This window comes from Chiloscyllium plagiosum, chromosome 13 (genome assembly GCF_004010195.1).
Source record: "Chiloscyllium plagiosum isolate BGI_BamShark_2017 chromosome 13, ASM401019v2, whole genome shotgun sequence".
Taxonomy (NCBI): Eukaryota; Metazoa; Chordata; class Chondrichthyes; order Orectolobiformes; family Hemiscylliidae; genus Chiloscyllium; species Chiloscyllium plagiosum.
In genome coordinates this window covers 80645922-80664641 of record NC_057722.1, presented here as the reverse complement: position 1 = coordinate 80664641, position 18720 = coordinate 80645922, and the positions used below count along the sequence as shown (strand labels likewise).

The following is an 18720-nucleotide window of genomic DNA, read 5'->3' as shown; positions in this document are numbered from 1 at the left end:
GTACACTGCTAATGGACAAATGTTCTACCATGCCCTCACCTATAGCCAGAGAGAACATTCATCTCTATGTCTGTTGATTTTCTCTTCAACTCTGCAGGGAATTCCAGGCACATCAGCTCAAGGTCCCAAAGGAGAGAGGGGTTCAACTGGAACTCCTGGGTTCCCAGGTATTAATCAGGAGCTTGGATTTTTTTGCTATGTATAAGGTTGTTGGAAATTTATGATGAATGCTACAATTCCAGCATTAACTTGCAATGATCAGTACTTACTTGCAGTCTTCACATAACTTCCTGCTGAGGGAACATTAATATTTGCTTATAGCTGTAATATAAATACATCCCTTCACACTTAAGGAAGATCATTCTCAATGAGGGAGGCAGAATTAGGAAGAGGAGGGTGAGCATATCATAAGATTAGTCCAGAGGCATGAATCACTGACCAAAGCAGTTGACCGTCAACTAAATCATAAGAAAGGACTTGCATTTCTATAGCACTTTTTGAAACCTAAGAATATCCCAAAACATTTTACAGCTAATGACATTCTTTTGAGGTGCAGTTACCATTGTAATGTAGGAAGAACAGCAAAATGTTTACAATCAGTACTTTATTGCTGATCAGATAATGTTTTTCTTTAGGGTGAACTTTACTAAAAAATCAGATGAGTTTTAATTTTGGCAGAGTTCCTGGAGGGTTTCTCTCTGCAAGGTCTAGACCATTTACTTATGCCATCTTCCCAAACTTGACTGATTCCCCATTTTCCATGCTCCTTTAATGTCCTGCTCATCATACTCTCTCATGCATCACAAGAAGACGTACTAGCCATTTCCTGGACCTCCCAGGATTCCTGGTGCAAGCACATTTTTTTAAAACACAGTCATGCACTGGTCAAGTGCAGGCAGTCCAAAGCTGCCCTTCATGGTCATTTATTTGCACCAATTCATCAGAGAGAAGGTAATTAGCAACTCACTTTGTTGGTGCATATAAGGTCATCCTGGTGAATAGAGGAATCCATGCAATCACTGCCCATGGAGTGTTCCTCAACATCTTAATGATGATGGAGGGCCAGAAGAGTAAGAAGCGTGCATGATTTGTCTGGTACCTATTCTGACTTTCATGTCAGGAATTGTCACCAGCTGTTTTTGTCCAGCTGTTGGGAGAATGGGCAACTATGTATCAATGAGGTGAGATGATATAATAATGATGCCGCTAATACAGCAAATAGGCCTCACTGCTCTCTAGCAACAATCTTATTTCGCCATTCAACAATGGTCAACATGGCTTTGTGTGTGGGAAATCATGTCGCACAAACTTGATTGAGTTTTTTTAAGAAGTAACAAAGAGAATTGATGAGGACAGAGTGGTGGACATGATCTATAGGGACTTCAGTAAGGCGTTCGACAAGATTCCCTATGGGAGACTGGTTAGCAAGGTGAGGTGTCATGGAATACAGGGAGAACTAGCCATTTGGATACAGAACTGGCTCAAAGGTAGAAGACAGATCGAGGGCCCAAGGGCCTGTACTGCGCTGTATTCTTCTATGTTCTATGTTCTATGTGATGGTGGAGGGTTATTTTTCAAATTGGAGGCCTGTGACCAGTCAAGTGCCACAAGGATCGGTGCTAGGTCCATTATTCTTCATCATTTATATAAATGATTTGGATGTGAGCTTAAGAGGTATAGTTAATAAGTTTGCAGATAACACCAAAATTGTCATGTTGCTGTCGTGGACAGCAAAGAAGGTTACCTCGGATGACAATGGGATCTTGCTCAGATGAGCCAATGGGCTGAAATGTGTCAGATGGAGTTTAATTTAGATAAATGTGAGGTGCTGTATTTTGGGAAAGCAAACCCTAGCATGACTTATACACTTAATGGCAAGGTCCTAGGGAGTGTTGCTGAACAAAGAGACCTTGGAGTGCAGATTCATAGCTCCTTGAAAGTAGAGTCGCAGGTAGATAGGATAGTGAAGGAGGCATCTGGTATGGTTTCCTTTATTGGTCAGAGTATTGAGTACAGGATTTGGGAGGTTATGTTGCGGCTGTATAGGACATTGGTTAGGCCACCTTTGGAATATAGCATGCAGTTCTGGTCTCCCTGTTGTCGGAAGGATATTGTGAAACTTGAAAGGATTCAGGAAAGATTTACAAAGTTGTTGCCAGGGGTAAAGGGTTTGAGCTATAGGGAGAGGCTGAATATGCTGGGGCTGTTTTCCCTGGAGCGTTGGAGGCTGAGGGGTGACCTTATAGAGGTTTATAAAATCATGAGGGGCATGGATAGGGTAAATAGACAAGGTCTCTTCCCTGGGGTGGGAGTCCAGAACTAGAGGGCATAGGTTTATGGTGAGAGGGGAAAGATATAAAAGAGACCTAAGGGCAACATTTTCAAGCAGAGGGTGGTTCATGTGTGGAATGGGCTGCCAGAAGTTGTGGTGGAGGCTGGTACAATTGCAAAATTTAAAAGGCATCTGGTTGGGTATATGAATAGGAAGAGTTTGGAGGGATATGGGCCGGGTGCTGGCAGGTGGGACTAGATTGGGTTGGGATATCTGGTCAGCATGGACAAATTGGACTGAAGGGTCTGTTTCCATGCTGTATATATCAATGACTATGACTCTAATTGTTTAGAAAATGGGACCTTTTGCTCTCTGGAATCTCCTCAACAGCCAGCTCACCCAAGTCTCACTACTTTCTCGTAATTGCTCATCTAGGGGCTGGGAAGATTATGCCCATTGTGATGTTGATTGAGGGATAAACATAGCACCCAGCTAAGAGTAGCGGGGACATTGCTGTAATTTTTCATATTGCCTGAATAGTTGTGTTTCAGCGTCTGGAATGTTCGCAACCCCTGACAAAATAGCAGAGAATAAAATGCAGTCTCAGCTCGAGTATTCAATGAAGATCACTAAGAGAATTACTAAACTGATCCAAAAGTCTCAATTGCCTATCACTCAGCTGGCTTTGTTTTCCGCTGCTTTTTTTTTGTTGTAGATCTACATTAAAGCACAATTTGTGTGAATCTAGGAAACACACTCTAATTAAGATTTGTGAAGGCTGATGGGGAGATAGATGCTATGGAATTAAGTGGTAAAAGGAAAAACATGGCATAAACTATTGAGGAAATTCATTCATAAAGATGCTTTGGCATAAAACAGTATAAAGTCAGTAGTGTATGAATTTTCTCAGTGAAAAACCAGCTTAATGAGGCTCTTACAGCAAATTGCAGTGACACTTTCTAGAAAATGAGATTTTCCATTTGCATTGAAATTACATTAGAAGTAGGAAACGTAGTGGGATTCAATGTCATGATCAATGAACTAATATTCTTCAGGTCTTGATGGGCTAGTTGGGGGATTGGTTTGTTTATGTACTGCATATTCTATTTATTTCTCATTCAATGTTTTTTTAAAACTACAGGTTTACAAGGTGATAAAGGAGTCAAAGGCCAGACTGGAGATGCAGGATTGTCAGGATTGCCTGGACAACCAGGTAACCTTACAAGTTAACAGGAGCAAAGAATGGGAAAGAAAATATTAAAGTCAGTGAGTTATGAGTTAAAATTTCTAGCTGTTTATTTTTGCAGTATTGGTGCATTCAAAACCCACAAGGAAATACTATGCTATATAAGATAAGCATTAGAAAAATGAGTGTAATAAAGTCCCACACAGGATCATAAGCAGGTTTTAATTTTTGAAATTGAGTTTAGTAAAGCACAATGTAATACCTCTGCTAAGGTATCCAATACTCAGTGCCAATTCCTGAAGAAGGGCCTGTGCCCGAAACGTCGAATCTCCTGTTCCCTTGATGCTGCCTGACCTGCTGTGCTGTTCCAGCAATAAAGTTTCAGTTTGCATTGAACATGCTTCTACGAAGTAGGGAATCAAAGCTGCAAAATTGTCATTATGGTATTCTGCAGTTCATTCGCCATGAGAAAAATGAAAATTGGTCATTTTTCTAGAAGTACAATCAAGGGATATTTCAGGCCTTTGTATTTATTATATTCTTGATTGTAGTTTGAATTTATGAGCACTTTTAAAATATTTAGACATGTTTTGAAGCAAATTTAACTGCATCTTTTTGGAATTGCTCCTGTTTCACCTGTAAGTACTTATGTTTGCTCTTAGGTCCAGAAGGGTTGCCATCTGTTATGCCAACAACACCTCTAAAGGGCGATTCCGGACTCCCGGGTCCACAGGGGTCTGAAGGACAAAGTGGAACTCCTGGATCTCCTGGACCACCTGGATGCATCGGTACTTTCAAAACACTAAAGGAACCTAAAGTTTGAATCTTACTCAGGGGCAATTCTCACAAATACTGTAAACTCATTGTGATGAAAAACTGAACTTATTTTGGCAATTTCAGATGAAAACATAAAATTAATAAATTTTGTAGGGCTTTGTACTGTACCCAAAATGAGTCTGAATGTTATATTGGGTCCCATTACGTTTCAGTATCACTGACAGCCACTTGAAATAAACAAGAGTCCTTGCACACATTAATGAGGAACATAAAGATAATGCATTAGCACATTTTTCAGAAATTTGTTCACATGGAGAGGCGTAAAAGTCAAGATGCTATCCAACAGAGTCAGCATAGTTTTATGAAGGGAAAATTATATTGGACTAATTCACTAGAGTTCTTCGAAGATGTAACAAGCAAGGTGGATAATGGTGATGCTGTAGGTGTAATTTATCTGGGCTTCTGGAAGGCGTTTGATAAGATGCCACACCAAAGATTAATTCACAAGGTTGGATCACATGGGATTAGGGGTAATTTATTAGCCTAGATAGGTGACTGGCTGATGGATAGAAGACAGAGTGTCGGGATTTGTTTTTCTGGATGGCAAGATGTGACTAGTGGGGTGCCACGTGGTTCAGTCCTTGGACCCCAGCTATTTACAATCTACATTAATGACTTTCATATGGGGATAGAAGGCTCTATAGCCAAATTTGTAGACAACACAAAAATAGGCGAGACAGTATATTGTAATGAGGAAGTAAGAACGTTACAAATGAATATAGATCGGTTAGGAGTGGGCCAAAATGTGGCAGATGGGGTTTAACGTGGAGAAGTGCGTTTGGGTCAAAATACTGGTTTGTTTTCAGATATTCGTTACCATACCCAGTAACATCATCAGTGAGCCTCTGCTGAACCATTGGTGGTATGGCCCGCTTTTTATTTATGTGTTTAGGTTCCCTTGGATTTGGTGATGTCATTTCCTGTTGCGATGTCACTTCCAGTTCTTTTTCTCAGGTGGTGGTAAAACACTACATTGGACAAACAGGGCAGAAAACTAGCCATCAGGATATATGAATGTCAACTAGCCACAAAAAGACATGACCCACTCTCACTAGTATCCTTACATACAGATAAGGAAGGACACCACTTTGATTGGGACAACACATCCATCCTAGGACAAGCCAAACAAAGACACACATGAGAATTCCTAGAAGCATGGCATTTCAAACAGAAATCTATCAACAAATACATTGACTTGGATCTCATTTACCACCCCTGAGAAAAAGAACAGGAAATGACATAATCACAGGAAATAACATCACCAAACCCAAGGAAACTTAAACACATAAATAAAAAGCAGGCCATACCACCAGTGCTTCACCGGAGGCTAAGTGATGATGTTACTGAGTATGGTAACAAACGTCTGAAAACAAACTAGTTTAATGACCCAAATGCACTTCTCCACATTAAATCCCATCTGCCACTCCTAACGTAGCTATATTGTATGGTTACGAAATGTCTGAAAACAAACCTTCCGGCTCAGTGAACAAACTTACATCCAGAATAACGAAAGGAAATGGAATGTTGGCTTTTATAGCTAAAGGAATATAATATAAAGATAAGGAAGTATTGTTGCAACTATACAAGGTATTGGTGAGACTGAATCTGGAGTATTGTGCACAGTTTTGGTCCCTTATTTGAGGAAAGGTGTGGTGGCATTGGAGCCAGCTCAGAGGTTAACTAGATTGATCCCAAAGATGAGGGGTTTGTCGTGTGAAAAGAGATTGAACAGTTTAGGCCTGTACTTTCTGGAATTTAGAAGAATGTGGGGAAGTCGAATTGAGGTATTCAAGATAATAAAAATTGTGGATAAAATAGACGTGGAGTGGATGCTTCCTCTTGTAGGTAAAAACAAGGACTGCAGATGCTGGAAACCAGAGTCCAGATTAGAGTGGTGCTGGAAAAGCACAGCAAGTCAGGCAGCATCCGAGGAGCAGGAAAATCGATGTTTCGGGAAAAAGCCTTCATCAGAAGTACAGCTCTATTCCTGATGAAAGGCATTTGCCCGAAACATTGATTTTCCTGCTCCTCGGATTCTGCCTGACCTGCTGTGCTTTTCCAGCACCACTCTAATCTAGCTTCCTCTTAAAGGGCATTCCAGGACATGAGTCATAGTCTTACGATAAAGGGTAGTGAATTTAAAACCGAGTTGAGGAGAAACTACTTCTCCCAAAGTGTTGTGAATCTGTGGAATTCATTACCCCAAAGTGTGGTGGATGCTGAGACAGTGAGTAAAGTTAAGGAGGAGTTAGACAGATTTTTAATTGGTAATAAGTTGAAGAGATATGGAGAGAAGGCAGGAAAATGGGGATGAGGAGCATATCATCCATGATCTAATGGTGGAGCAGACTCAATAGGCTGAATGGCCTAATCTTATGAACTTACTTGCCAGTTATAATGCTAGCTAACTTCAATCTTAAATTACCTTAATTTGGAGCTACTAAGTACAGGATTAGCCACGAACCTATTGAATAGCGGAGCAGGCTCAAGGGACCAAAATGGCCTACTCCTATTTCTTATGGTCTTATGAAGCACTTCTGCTGCAACATAATTGTAACTCAAGCAACTACCAGCTCACAGTCATTCCTTCCTCCCATAACTATTTCAAATTGTGCTGGAAAATAGCAAGCTTTCATTAGATATCAAATTGTCGCCAAAGTTCACTAAAAAATTATTCTATGAAAGTCCAGACATACATTTGATCAAAATCTCCAGTCTCCATGCTCTGGTATGTGCAGATTCAGGCAAAAAAGGGGTCTAAATAAATATCTAAACTCATATTCATTTGATCATGCTTTCATCTCTTTCCTATTTATTATCTACTATTTGTGCCATTCCTCTTTATCTTTGAAGATTTAGCACTCTGGAGTAGGTTTACAAATTTTGAACAATGTAAAACTAGCATTTCAGTGGAAGTGAAACGCAGTTGCTTCCATATTGAGACAATTCATCAGCAACATCAGTCTTACATCTGGATGGAAAGTCAAATATCCATTGTTCCTAACCTTGCAGTAGCTCTGTTAATAGAGATACTTTAGCCACTACTGAGCAGCAAGTAATGGAACATTCACATTATAAATCTAATTAAAATTTTTTAAAAAACATTGTTTGGCTGGAAATTGGCAGCTATGCGTCATTTATCCATCTTACAAACCACTTGAATTTCCTTTCAGACCATTGCACGTAATCTCCCATTTCATCTTGAGCTGAGCTTCCAATTCAGTTTCTTCTCTGTCACAAAAGGAGCTTATTTTCCTGACTAAAACAGGACTCACCTCGACTTCCACCTCAACTAAAGTGCAAACAAAACAGTCATCAAAGCTTTCATTGATTCCTGATGACGGGCTTTTGCCCAAAACGTCGATTCCCCTGCTCCTTGGATGCTGCCTGACGTGCTGTGCTTTATCAGCACCATACCCTCGACTCTGACCTCCAGCATCTGCAGTCCTCACTTTCTCTAAAGCTTTTGTTATGTCTAGTCTCCAATATTCAACTTCTACCCTGGTTGGCTTTCCATTCTCTATCCTTTAAAAACATCAACCATTCAAATGTCTATTCTTCAAATCTTGACCCATACAAAGTTCCATTCAAGCATTCTCCCTTTGCTTGTCGGCCTATATTGGCTCAAATACCTTCATGGCTGTTCTTCCTTATCCTTCTAATCGTCTACCAGTCCTACAATCCCCCAAGAGTTGTGTATTCCTCGCCTGACCTCTTAAACATCCATTTTCTCTAGCTTTGCTGCTGCCATTTACGCCCACAGCTGTGTAGGCCCTAAGCTCTGGAATTCCTTTTCTGAACCTCTCCACTCTCCTGTACACTGTTAAGAGCCTCATTAAAACTGAAGTTTTTAGTCCGCATACAAACTTCTGCTTTCACTGTGTCAATGGTGCCTCACGATGAAATATTATGAGATGTTGAAATATTATGACATGTAAAGGCAAATTGCTACAGTAACATAATACTGTGTTATCTTTTATAAACAGGTAGCCAAGGTCCAACTGGTTCACTTGGTCGTAATGGGCCTCCTGGTGGTATGGGACGTCCAGGATCAAAGGGCTCACCAGGATTTCCTGGACTACAAGGTAAATGAGGCAAGTTTCAAATGACAATGAGTAATTCTTAATAATTATTATTATTAATTGGGAAGGGAGGACAGTGAGAGGGAGCTATTTTCATTTCAGATTTATTCTAGCTAAATCTTAATCAACCTGTTCAGAGATATTATGACACAATCACTACAGAAAAACACATCTTATTTTAATTTAGAGGGCAATAGTGGGCGGTTTGAGACCTTCAATGACAGAAAGGTATATTCAAAGTTTGTGAGAAGATTTGTAGCTCGGGTGCTCGTTGTTGTGGTTCTGTTCTCCGAGCTGGGAATTTGTGTTGCAGACGTTTCGTCCCCTGTCTAGGTGACATCCTCAGTGTCTGGGAGCCTCCTGTGAAGCGCTTCTGTGATCTTTTCTCCGGCATTTGTAGTGGTTTGAATCTGCCGCTTCCGGTTGTCAGTTCCAGCTGTCCGCTGCAGTGGTCGGTATATTGGGTCCAGGTCGATGTGCTTATTGATTGAATCTGTGGATGAGTGCCATGCCTCCAGGAATTCCCTGGCTGTTCTCGGTTGGGCTTGTCCTATAATAGTAATGTTGTCCCAGTCGAATTCATGTTGCTTGTCATTGCGTGTGTGGCTACTAAGGATAATTGGTCGTGTCGTTTCGTGGCTAGTTGGTGTTCATGGATGCGGATCGTTAGCTGTCTTCCTGTTTGTCCTATGTAGTGTTTTGTGCAGTCCTTGCATGGGATTTTGTACACTACATTGGTTTTGCTCATGCTGGGTTTCGGGTCCTTCGTTCTGGTGAGTTGTCGTCTGAGAGTGGCTGTTGGTTTGTGTGCTGTTATGAGTCCTAGTGGTCGCAGTAGTCTGGCTGTCAGTTCTGAAATGCTCCTGATGTATGGTAGTGTGGCTAGTCCTTTGGGTTGCGACATATCCTCATTCCGTTGCCTTTCCCTTAGGCATCTGTTGATGAAATTGCGCGGGTATCCGTTTTTGGCGAATACATTGTATAGGTGTTCTTCTTTCTCTTTTTGCAGTTCTGGTGTACTGCAGTGTGTTGTGGCCCTTTTGAATAATGTCTTAAGCAACCACCCCAACACACACAAAGAAGTTGCATCAACAGCCTAAGACATTATACATAAATACAGATAAGCAGATCGTCTTCTTTTGACACCAAGTTCACATTTTGAACCTCCCTCTACTGGCCACCAGGTTTTATGTAGAACTTTACAATACAGGCAATCCCCAGGTTCCATTCCTGAATCCATTCACGAGTTGATTTCTGCACAATTCAGAATACAATGCAGGACAATATAAAGCAGCAAATCATAAGTACAGATGTAGTGATTGTAACAAGGTCAGCCAGGTAGAGTTTCCTGATTGGAGGTGTTAATCTGGTCCAATCAGGGAGCCTTGGCTGACAGATATAAACAGGAGTGTCAGAGATTCTGTTCATTCAGAACGCTGAGGAAGTCGGACCAGTGTCAAGAATATGCACCTTGTAAACAAAGGGTGAGTGGATGATGGGATACCAGCCTCTGTGGAGTTATTTCATAGGAAATGTTCATATGTTGATATTTAAAAGTACACCCCTCTATGGGATCATGTTTATAAGTATGAGTGAATTGGATGATCATAAATCAGAGATTTATGATCCATCTACATCACGTGTTCTGCCACTTCTGCCCCCACAGCTGTCATCGTCGCAACCACTTCCCCCCTCACTTTATACCACTCACCTGCACACCGCCGACACCTCCCCATGAATCCCACTGTCACCAACCCCAGGGTGAGCATCACTTCCACAAATAATGTCATCCCCCGGTCCTCCCACTACCACATGAACTCTCGTCACATTCTCCGTCCCCACTCCCAGCTCCAGCCCTATACCAGGTCCAAGCCCCCAGCCCTGCCGAGTTTTCACCATCCCCCCAAACCTTCCCCTCACTGAAGCCGAATGATCAGTCCTCAGCAAAAGCCTTACCTTCATCCCCCTCCATCCATGCATCAATGAATTCAATGCACGTTGTGACATCGAACACTTCTCCTACTGCCTCCGAGCTTACTTTTTCAATCAAGACACCCGCCCATCTTCCGAGGAACCCTTCCAACGCACTCCATCCACCTGGACGCCCCATGCCAGTCTGTTACCCGCCCTTAATCTCTTTATTTCCAACTGCTGCCATGACATTGACTGCCTCAACCTATTTATCCCCTTCCCCACTCCAACCTCTCACCCTCACAATGCGCAGCCCTCCACTCCCTCTGCTCCAACACCAACCTCACCATCAAACCAGCAGACATGGATAGTTTGGCGCACTGACCTCTACACCACTGAAGCTAGGCGCCAACTCAAAGACACCTTCTCCTAGTGCCCCCTTGATTATGACCTCACCTCCCATCACCAAACCATCATCTCCCAGACCGAACACAACCTCATCAACTAAGGGGATCTCCCATCCACAGCTTCCAACCTCATAGTTCAGGAACCCCACACCGCCCAATTCTACCTCCTACCCAAGATCCACAAGCCTGCCTACCCCAGCCATCCCATCATCTCAGCCTGCTGCTGCCCCTCCGAATTCATCTCCACCTACCTCGATACTGATCTAGCCCCCTGATCCAGGAACTCCCCAAGTACGATCGGATACTACCCTTGCCCTGTACCTCCTCCAAGACTTCTGTTTCCCTGGCCCCCAACACCTCATCTTCAACATGGATATCCAGTCCCTTTACACCTCCATCTGCCATACCAGGGCCTCCAAAACCTCCGTTTCTTCCTCCCGACATCCACACTAATACCTTTCCACTGACATTCTTATTCGTTTGGCTGAACTGGTCCTCACCCTCAACAATGTCTCCTTCCAATCCTCCCACTTTCTCCAGACGAAAGGGGCAGCCATGGGCACCCATATGGGCTTCAGCTATGCCTCTTTGTCGGCTACATGGAAGAGTCTATCTTCCGGAGTTACACCGGCACTACTCCACACCTTTTCCTGCACTACATTAATGACTGCATCGACGCCACCTAGTGTTCCCATGAAGAGGTTAAACACTTCATCAACTTCACCAACACATTCCATCCCAATCTAAATTCACCTCGACCATCTCTGACACCTCTCTCCCCTTCCTGGCCTCTCCATCTCCATCAACGGTGACCCACACAACACCGACATTTTCTACAAACCCACCAACTCCCACAGCTACTTGGATTACACCTCTTCCCTCCCTACCTCCTGCAAAAATGCTATCCCTTATTCCCAAGTCCTTTGCCTCCATTGTAACTGCTCCCAGGAGGACCAGTTCCACCACAGAACACACCAAATGACCTCCTTCTTTAAAGACCGCAATTTCCCCTCCCTACTTGGTTGATGATGCCCTCCAGCACATCTCATCCACTTCCCGCACCTCTGCCCTCGAACCCCACACTTCCAACTGCAACAAGGACAGAACCCCACCCCAGTCCTCACCTTCCACCCCACCAACCTCCGCATACATCGCATCATCCTTCACCATATCCGCTACCTAAAAAAGGACCCCACCACCAGAGACATATTTCCCTTCTCACCCCTATCTGCTTTCAGTAAAGACCGTTCCCTCCACAACTACCTGGTCAGGTCCATGCCCCCTAACAACCCCCCCTCCCCTCCTGGCACCTTCCCCTGCCACCGCAGGAATTGGAAAACCTGCACCCACACCTCCTCCCTCACCTCTGTCCAAGGCCTCAAAGGAGTCTTCCACATCCATCAAAGTTTCATCTGGACTTCCACACGTCATTTATTGTATCATTGCTCCTGATGCAGTCTCCTCTGCATTGGGGAGACTGGACGCCTACTCACAGAACGTTTCAGAGAACATCTCCGGGACACCCGCACCAATCAGCCCCATCGCCCCGTGGCTGAACATTTCAACTCCCCCTCCCACTCTGCCGAGGACATGCAGGTCCTCGGCCTCCTTCATCGCCACTCCCTTACCATCAGACACCTGGAAGAAGAACGTCTCATCTTCCGCCTCGGGACCCTTCAACCGCATGGCATCAATGTGGACTTCACCAGTTTCCTCATTTCCCCTCCTTCCACCTTACCCCAGTTCCAACCATCCAGCTTAGCACCATCCTCATGACCTGTCCCATCTGTTAATCCGCTCCACCCTCCTCTCCAACCTATCACCTTCACGCCCACCTCCATCAACCTATTGCAGTCTCAGCCATCTTACCCCTCAACCCCACCCCTCTCCCATTTATCTCTCCACCCCTGAGACTCCCAGGCTCATTCCTGATGAAGGGCTTTTGCCTGAAATATAGATGTTCCTGCTCCTTGGATGCTGCCTGACCTGCTGTGCTTTTCCAGCACCACTCTAGTCTTGATCCCCATAAGTCAGAGATTCCCTGTATAATAGGATTCATGGTCTGCACATGCCTCCTGCTAAATTTGCCTGTTAACATATCTGAAGTCTTTTTCTCTCATGCTTTTTAAGCTTCCCTATCGATATGCCTACATTCATCACTCAGCCACTCACTATGATAATGAGTTCTACATCTTCACCAGTTTCTGAGTACAGAAGCTTCTACCAAATGCCTTATTGATTTCTTCAAGGCTATATTTTGTTTTAACCTGTGTACCTAGATTTGGACTCCTTTATAAGCATATATGTTGAAAGGGATAGGCGTAGCACATGGTCTGTCTAGTGTGTTATTAAAATTACAGAAGGGTCCAATACAGTGTCTAGATCTGCAATGATTCATGAAGCTGTCACTAAATTCTGCAGCCGCCTGGCCTGCAGCAGAAGACTCCAGGAAATATGACTGTGGAAGTGAAATGTCTCACTATCTCATTATAAATTGTAACCACTCCCTTTCCATTGGATGGACGGAGTTAATGTGGAGTTACCCCCTCTTTGTGGTACATAAGAACATAAAAACTGGGAGCAAGCAATTCAACCCCATAACCTGCGGCTTGCTGATCTTACCTCAGCCTCATCTATTTCCTGGCCTCATCCCCATAACCCTTTAACTTTTCACAAATTAAATTTATCAATCTTCTCCTTAAAGGTATTCAGTGTCCGGCATCCACTGCACTCAAGTACATTCACAATCCTTTGATAAAAGTTCCTTCTCCGTATTTCTCCTAATCTGTCACCCCTTAGCCTAAAACTATGACCTAGTGTTCGAAATGTTCTTCTATTATTCAGTGAAGGAATCTCCACTGTGACAATAAAGAGCACATTGTAACGTGCTTTTCAAAATTTAGCAAGACAGATTCATATCTAGAATTCCCCACACACTTGCTATATCCTTCATAAGTTGTAAATAGGCAAATACATTTGAGACCAGTTTTATACAGGTATTGAGAGAACAATATACCAGTGGAATGAGTAAGTAAAAGCATATTCCAAAAAATAAGGCTATAACCTCATTGTCCTGCTGCAAATTGAACAAGTGTTATTATTGTTTAAAATTAGGACCAAAAGGCTATCCAGGTCCCCAAGGACAGGAAGGAGACAGGGGTCACCCTGGACCAACAGGAACAGATATCCAAAGTTTTGTTTTTACACGTCATAGTCAAACTACAGAGATACCTTTGTGCCCAGGCAACACTAAACAGCTATACATTGGTTATTCTCTCCTCTACGTGCAAGGTAACAAACGTGCATATGGACAAGATTTAGGTATGTTAATTCAGTTCTGATCAAATTAATGTTACATTTTGAAATGTGTTTAACAAAAAACTGCTGCACATCAATTTTAACGTAATGAAGGGCCACACAGAAAATGCCAATATTGCATTCGAGCACAAGTAGTCAAATATTTGTGTTGTTGTGCATTTTCCTAAAATGTTTGAATTTGCACATTGCTTTCTCTGCCATATATTTAAGGGAGAGGTAAATTACACAATTTTGAGACTAAACCATCAACTTTATAATAGCATTTAACAGCAGCACTAGAAACAATGATTAACTACAATGGTTATTTGTGCATGTTGTATAAGTCCAATCCATCTGATTTACAAATAATGCAGTTTTGAGTTTCTTTGTTAAGTGTACATGCTGTGTTTTTGTGGCTTTCAGGAGCTGCTGGGAGTTGCTTGCCAAGATTCAGTGTCATGCCATTTTTGTTCTGTGATGTAAATGATGTCTGTAACTATGCATCAAGAAATGACTATTCTTATTGGCTATCAACTTCAAGACAAATGCCAATGGATATGGCTCCAATCAGTGGAAAAGCGCTGAAACCATTTATAAGCAGGTAGTGCCTTCATTAAACTGTCGGTGTAGACCTCTCTAAACGTTGATAGAGCCCAGGCTTAGTTATAAAGAACAACAGTTATAATTCATCCTTACAGATTAGGAGACCCCATATTCAATCCCTGCACTGAGTTAGCTGACCAGGTTGTTGATGTACATTGTGACACTGTTGGAGCTTCAACTGTACAACACAATCATACTCATGAAAACTTTAGATGACTGAACAGAAATCTCAACATAAACCGAAAGAACTGTGGACGCTGTAAATCAGAAACAAAAATAAATTGCTGGAAAAGCTCGGCAAGTCTGGCAGCATCTGTGGAAAGAAATTAGAAATTAATACTTAAGAGTCCAGTGACATTTCCTCAGAGTTGATGGTAGCTAGGAAAATGTAGATTTATATGCACAAGATAGCATAGGGGGAGAAGTTAAGAAGGAAAAGATAGGTGGTCACAGAACCCGAACAGAGGGGAGAACAGTTGGACACATTTAGGAGTTGATAACAATCCAGCTAGCAACATGAATAGCTATTAATGGGAACTGTTAGTAGCTAACAATGAATTGTATGTAGTAGCAAACTGTGATAACAAGGACTGGCGGGTGAGGGTTGGGGTAAAGATAAGGAAGAACTCAAGCCCTAAAGATGCTCAACTCAATATTTAGTCCAGAATGCCACAGCATTCCCATGCGGAAAATTAGCTGCTGTTCTTCTACCTTGCATTGAGTTTCATTAGAGCACTGAACAAGTCTGAAACAGATTTTGGCCAGGGAACAAGGTGGTGTGTTTTGTCCACAAAAAAGACCCTGAGCTTCCAATTACCTGCCGCTTCAACACACCATCCTGATCGCTGGCCAACATCTCTGGCTGACAGATATAAACCGGGGTGTCAGAGGTTCTGTTCACTCTGAGAGCTGGCTTTAGGAAGTTGGACTAGTGTCACATATTGTTCACATGTAAACAAAGGGTGGCTTAGTGACAGGATACCATTTTAAACCCCTGCAAACACAAACAAAAACAAATTAGTTTAATTAGTGGTGGAAATAAAGTTCAATAGCACAAGTCCATTGAGTTTGACAAGATGCTCTTTTTGATCCCTAACAGCTTCTGTTCTTTGACCCTCTTACTCCAGGTTTTTTCCATTTCTTTGCAGGAGGCATAGAGCAATTTATACACTAATTACAAAGTCTCTTAGTTACTAGTTAAAGGCAACCACTTACAACAATCGCTGAGAAAGAATAATTGGCTGTCTTCAAGCTTCAGGTACTTGTACCTCACAAAGCTGGAGACATAGAACCTGCTCTTTAAGCAATATCATATCATTTACAACCACAAGCTGTTCAGTTGTTCAAAAATCAGAGAATTGTCATCAGACCGATAACCTTTGGGAGCCACGATTGATCATAATTTCATAAACCATGTTGCCAGTCGAATCTCACTGCACATATACACTCCAATGCTATTCCATCTTCCTTCACCTCCCCCACAGCCTGCAAACCTCAATGTAAACATGACTACCAATGAATTCAAGTAACATTTTTTTGCAAGGGCGGGAATTCTTTCCAGTCCTTGGTCTTGAAACAGTCCTTTCCTCGTTTCATTCCAAAATCAAAAATAAAGACAATAAAATGACATACTTTTTATATTATACAAAAACCTGAATTAGAACACACCTAGTACAGTGTACGCAGTTCTGGGCAACACACCTTAGAAAGTATATATTGGCCTCAGAAAGAATAGAATATAAGTTTTGTAGAATTATACTTGGACTTCAAGCATAGGTTAACAGGAATATTTATACCTTGAAATTTAGAAGAATGATTTGAATAACACTTTAAAAGGCTGAAATGGGAACAGGATAGATAAAGACATACAATTTCTGCTGGTTGGGTTGTCTCATACTAGGGCTGTAGCCCGAATATTAGAACCAGATTCTTTTAGGAGTGAAGTTAGGAAACACTTTTCTACATGAAGGGTAGAAGTAGTTTAGAACTATCTTCTGTAAATAACAATCACTGCTTAACCAACTGTAAATTGTTAATCTGAAATTGATAGATCTTTTATGATTCAAAATCATTAAGGGACATGGAGCCAAGGGTGGAGTTATGGTGTAGACCAGCCAAGATTTCATAGTGGACGAAGTCAAGGTCCATTCCTGTTCTTATGTTCCCAGGGCTTCAGTCTTCTATTAGTGGGATTTGGATCCCAGGTTGAGGACAATAAATTTGTCAGCATTCTAATTCCAAACCATTAACCAGTGACCCCTATTGAAATCTGCATGCCTACATATGGAGTGAAGAAAAGATTACACTCAGTTCCATTTCCCAATGTCTTTCACATTGAATACCTCAAATTTAAACATTTACAAAGGAGATATTTAATTCTCAGTGGAAGATTGTTATTGCCTGACTTAATTCAAGGAAAAGTTAACGGCTGAATTGCTAATCCAGAGACGAAAGTAATATTCTGGGAACCCGGGTTCCTATCCCACCATGGCAGATGATGAAATTTCAATTCTATACAAAGTCAGATGGAGTGGTGGCTCAGTGGTTAGTACTGCTGCCTTACAGCGCCAGGGACCTAGGTTCAATTCCCACCTCCAGCAACTGTCTGTGTAGAGTTTGCACATTCTCCCCGTGTCTGCGGGTACCCGATTTCCTCCCACAGTCCAAAGATGGGCAGGTTAGGTGAATTGGCCATGCTAAATTGCCCGTAGTGTTAGGTGCATTAATCAGGGGTGAATGTAGGGGGATGGGTCTGGGCGGGTTACTCTTTGGAGGGTTGGTGTGAACTTGTTGGGCTGAAGGGCCTGTTTGCACACTGTAGGGAATTTAATATAATTTAATGGGTGGCACGGTGGCACAGTGGTTAGCACTGCTGCCTCACAGCGCCAGAGACTGAGTTCAATTCCCGCCTCAGGCTACTCTCTGTGTGGAGCTTGCACATTCTCCCCGTGTCTGCGTGGGTTTCCTCCAGGTGCTCCAGTTTCCTCCCACAATCCAAAAATGTGCAGGTCAGGTGAATTGACCATGCTAAATTGCCCCTAGTGTTAGATGAAGGGGTAAATGTAGGGGAATGGGTCTGGGTGGGTTGCGCTTCGGCGGTCGGTGTGGACTTGTTGGGCCGAAGGGCCTGTTTCCATACTGTAAGTAATCTAATCTAATCTAAAAATCTGGAATTAAGAGTCTAATGATGACCATTGAGGAGAAAGTGAGGTCTGCAGATGCTGGAGATCAGAGCTGAAAATATGTTGCTGGAAAAGCGCAGCAGGTCAGGCAGCATCCAGAGAACAGGAGAATCGACGTTTCGGGCACAAGCCTGAAGAAGGGCTTGTGCCCGAAACGTTGATTCTCCTGTTCCCTGGATGCTGCCTGACCTAATGATGACCATTGTCAATTGTTGACAAAATCCACCCAGTTCACTAATGTCCTATCAGGAAGGAAACTGCCATCCTTACTTGTTCTGGTCTATACGTGTCTCCAAGCGATGGAGTTGACTCTTAATTGCCCTTTGGGCAATTAGGGATGGACAATAAATGCTGGTCTAGCCAGCTGTGCTGTCAGCCCATAAATGAATTTTAAAAATGTGAATTTTTAGCTTTTATGATATTCATACTATAATTAGCCCAGCCTACTGAGAAGTTTCACAGTAAAAAAATTGGATTGTACAATAATTTCAATTAGGATATAAACATAGGATGTGAGCATAAGAGGTACAGTTAGTACGTTTGCAGATGACACCAAAATTGGAGGTGTAGTGGACAGCGTAGAGGGTTACCTCAAGTTACAACAGGATCTGGACTTGATGGGCCAATGGGCTGAGAAGTGGCAGATGGAGTTTAATTCAGATAAATGCGAGGTGCTGCATTTTGGGAAAGCAAATCTTAGCAGGACTTATTCACTTAATGATAAGGTCCTAGGGTGTGTTGCTGAACAAAGAGATATTGGTTTATAGCTCCTTGAAAGTGGAGTCTCAGGTAGATAGGATAGTGAAGAAGGCGTTTGGTATGCTTTCGTTGGGAGGTCATGTTGCGGCTGTACAGGGCATTGGTCAGGCCACTGTTGGAGTATTGCGCGCAATTCTGGTCTCCTTCCTATCGGAAAGATGTTGTGAAACTTGAAAGGGTTCAG

The 18720-nt window shown here is 42.6% G+C and overlaps 1 protein-coding gene across 1 annotated transcript in view; it reads left to right on the top strand.

Annotated features, from left to right (window-relative positions):
- LOC122556243 (collagen alpha-5(IV) chain-like) overlaps positions 1 to 18720 on the top strand; it is a 277942-nt gene that overhangs the window by 239286 nt on the left and 19936 nt on the right. The window contains exons 44-49 of the mRNA XM_043702860.1: positions 98 to 167; positions 3414 to 3485; positions 4121 to 4246; positions 8282 to 8380; positions 13810 to 14016; positions 14416 to 14593. Coding sequence (XP_043558795.1) covers positions 98 to 167; positions 3414 to 3485; positions 4121 to 4246; positions 8282 to 8380; positions 13810 to 14016; positions 14416 to 14593 — 752 coding nt within the window. The remainder of the gene's footprint in view (positions 1 to 97; positions 168 to 3413; positions 3486 to 4120; positions 4247 to 8281; positions 8381 to 13809; positions 14017 to 14415; positions 14594 to 18720) is intronic.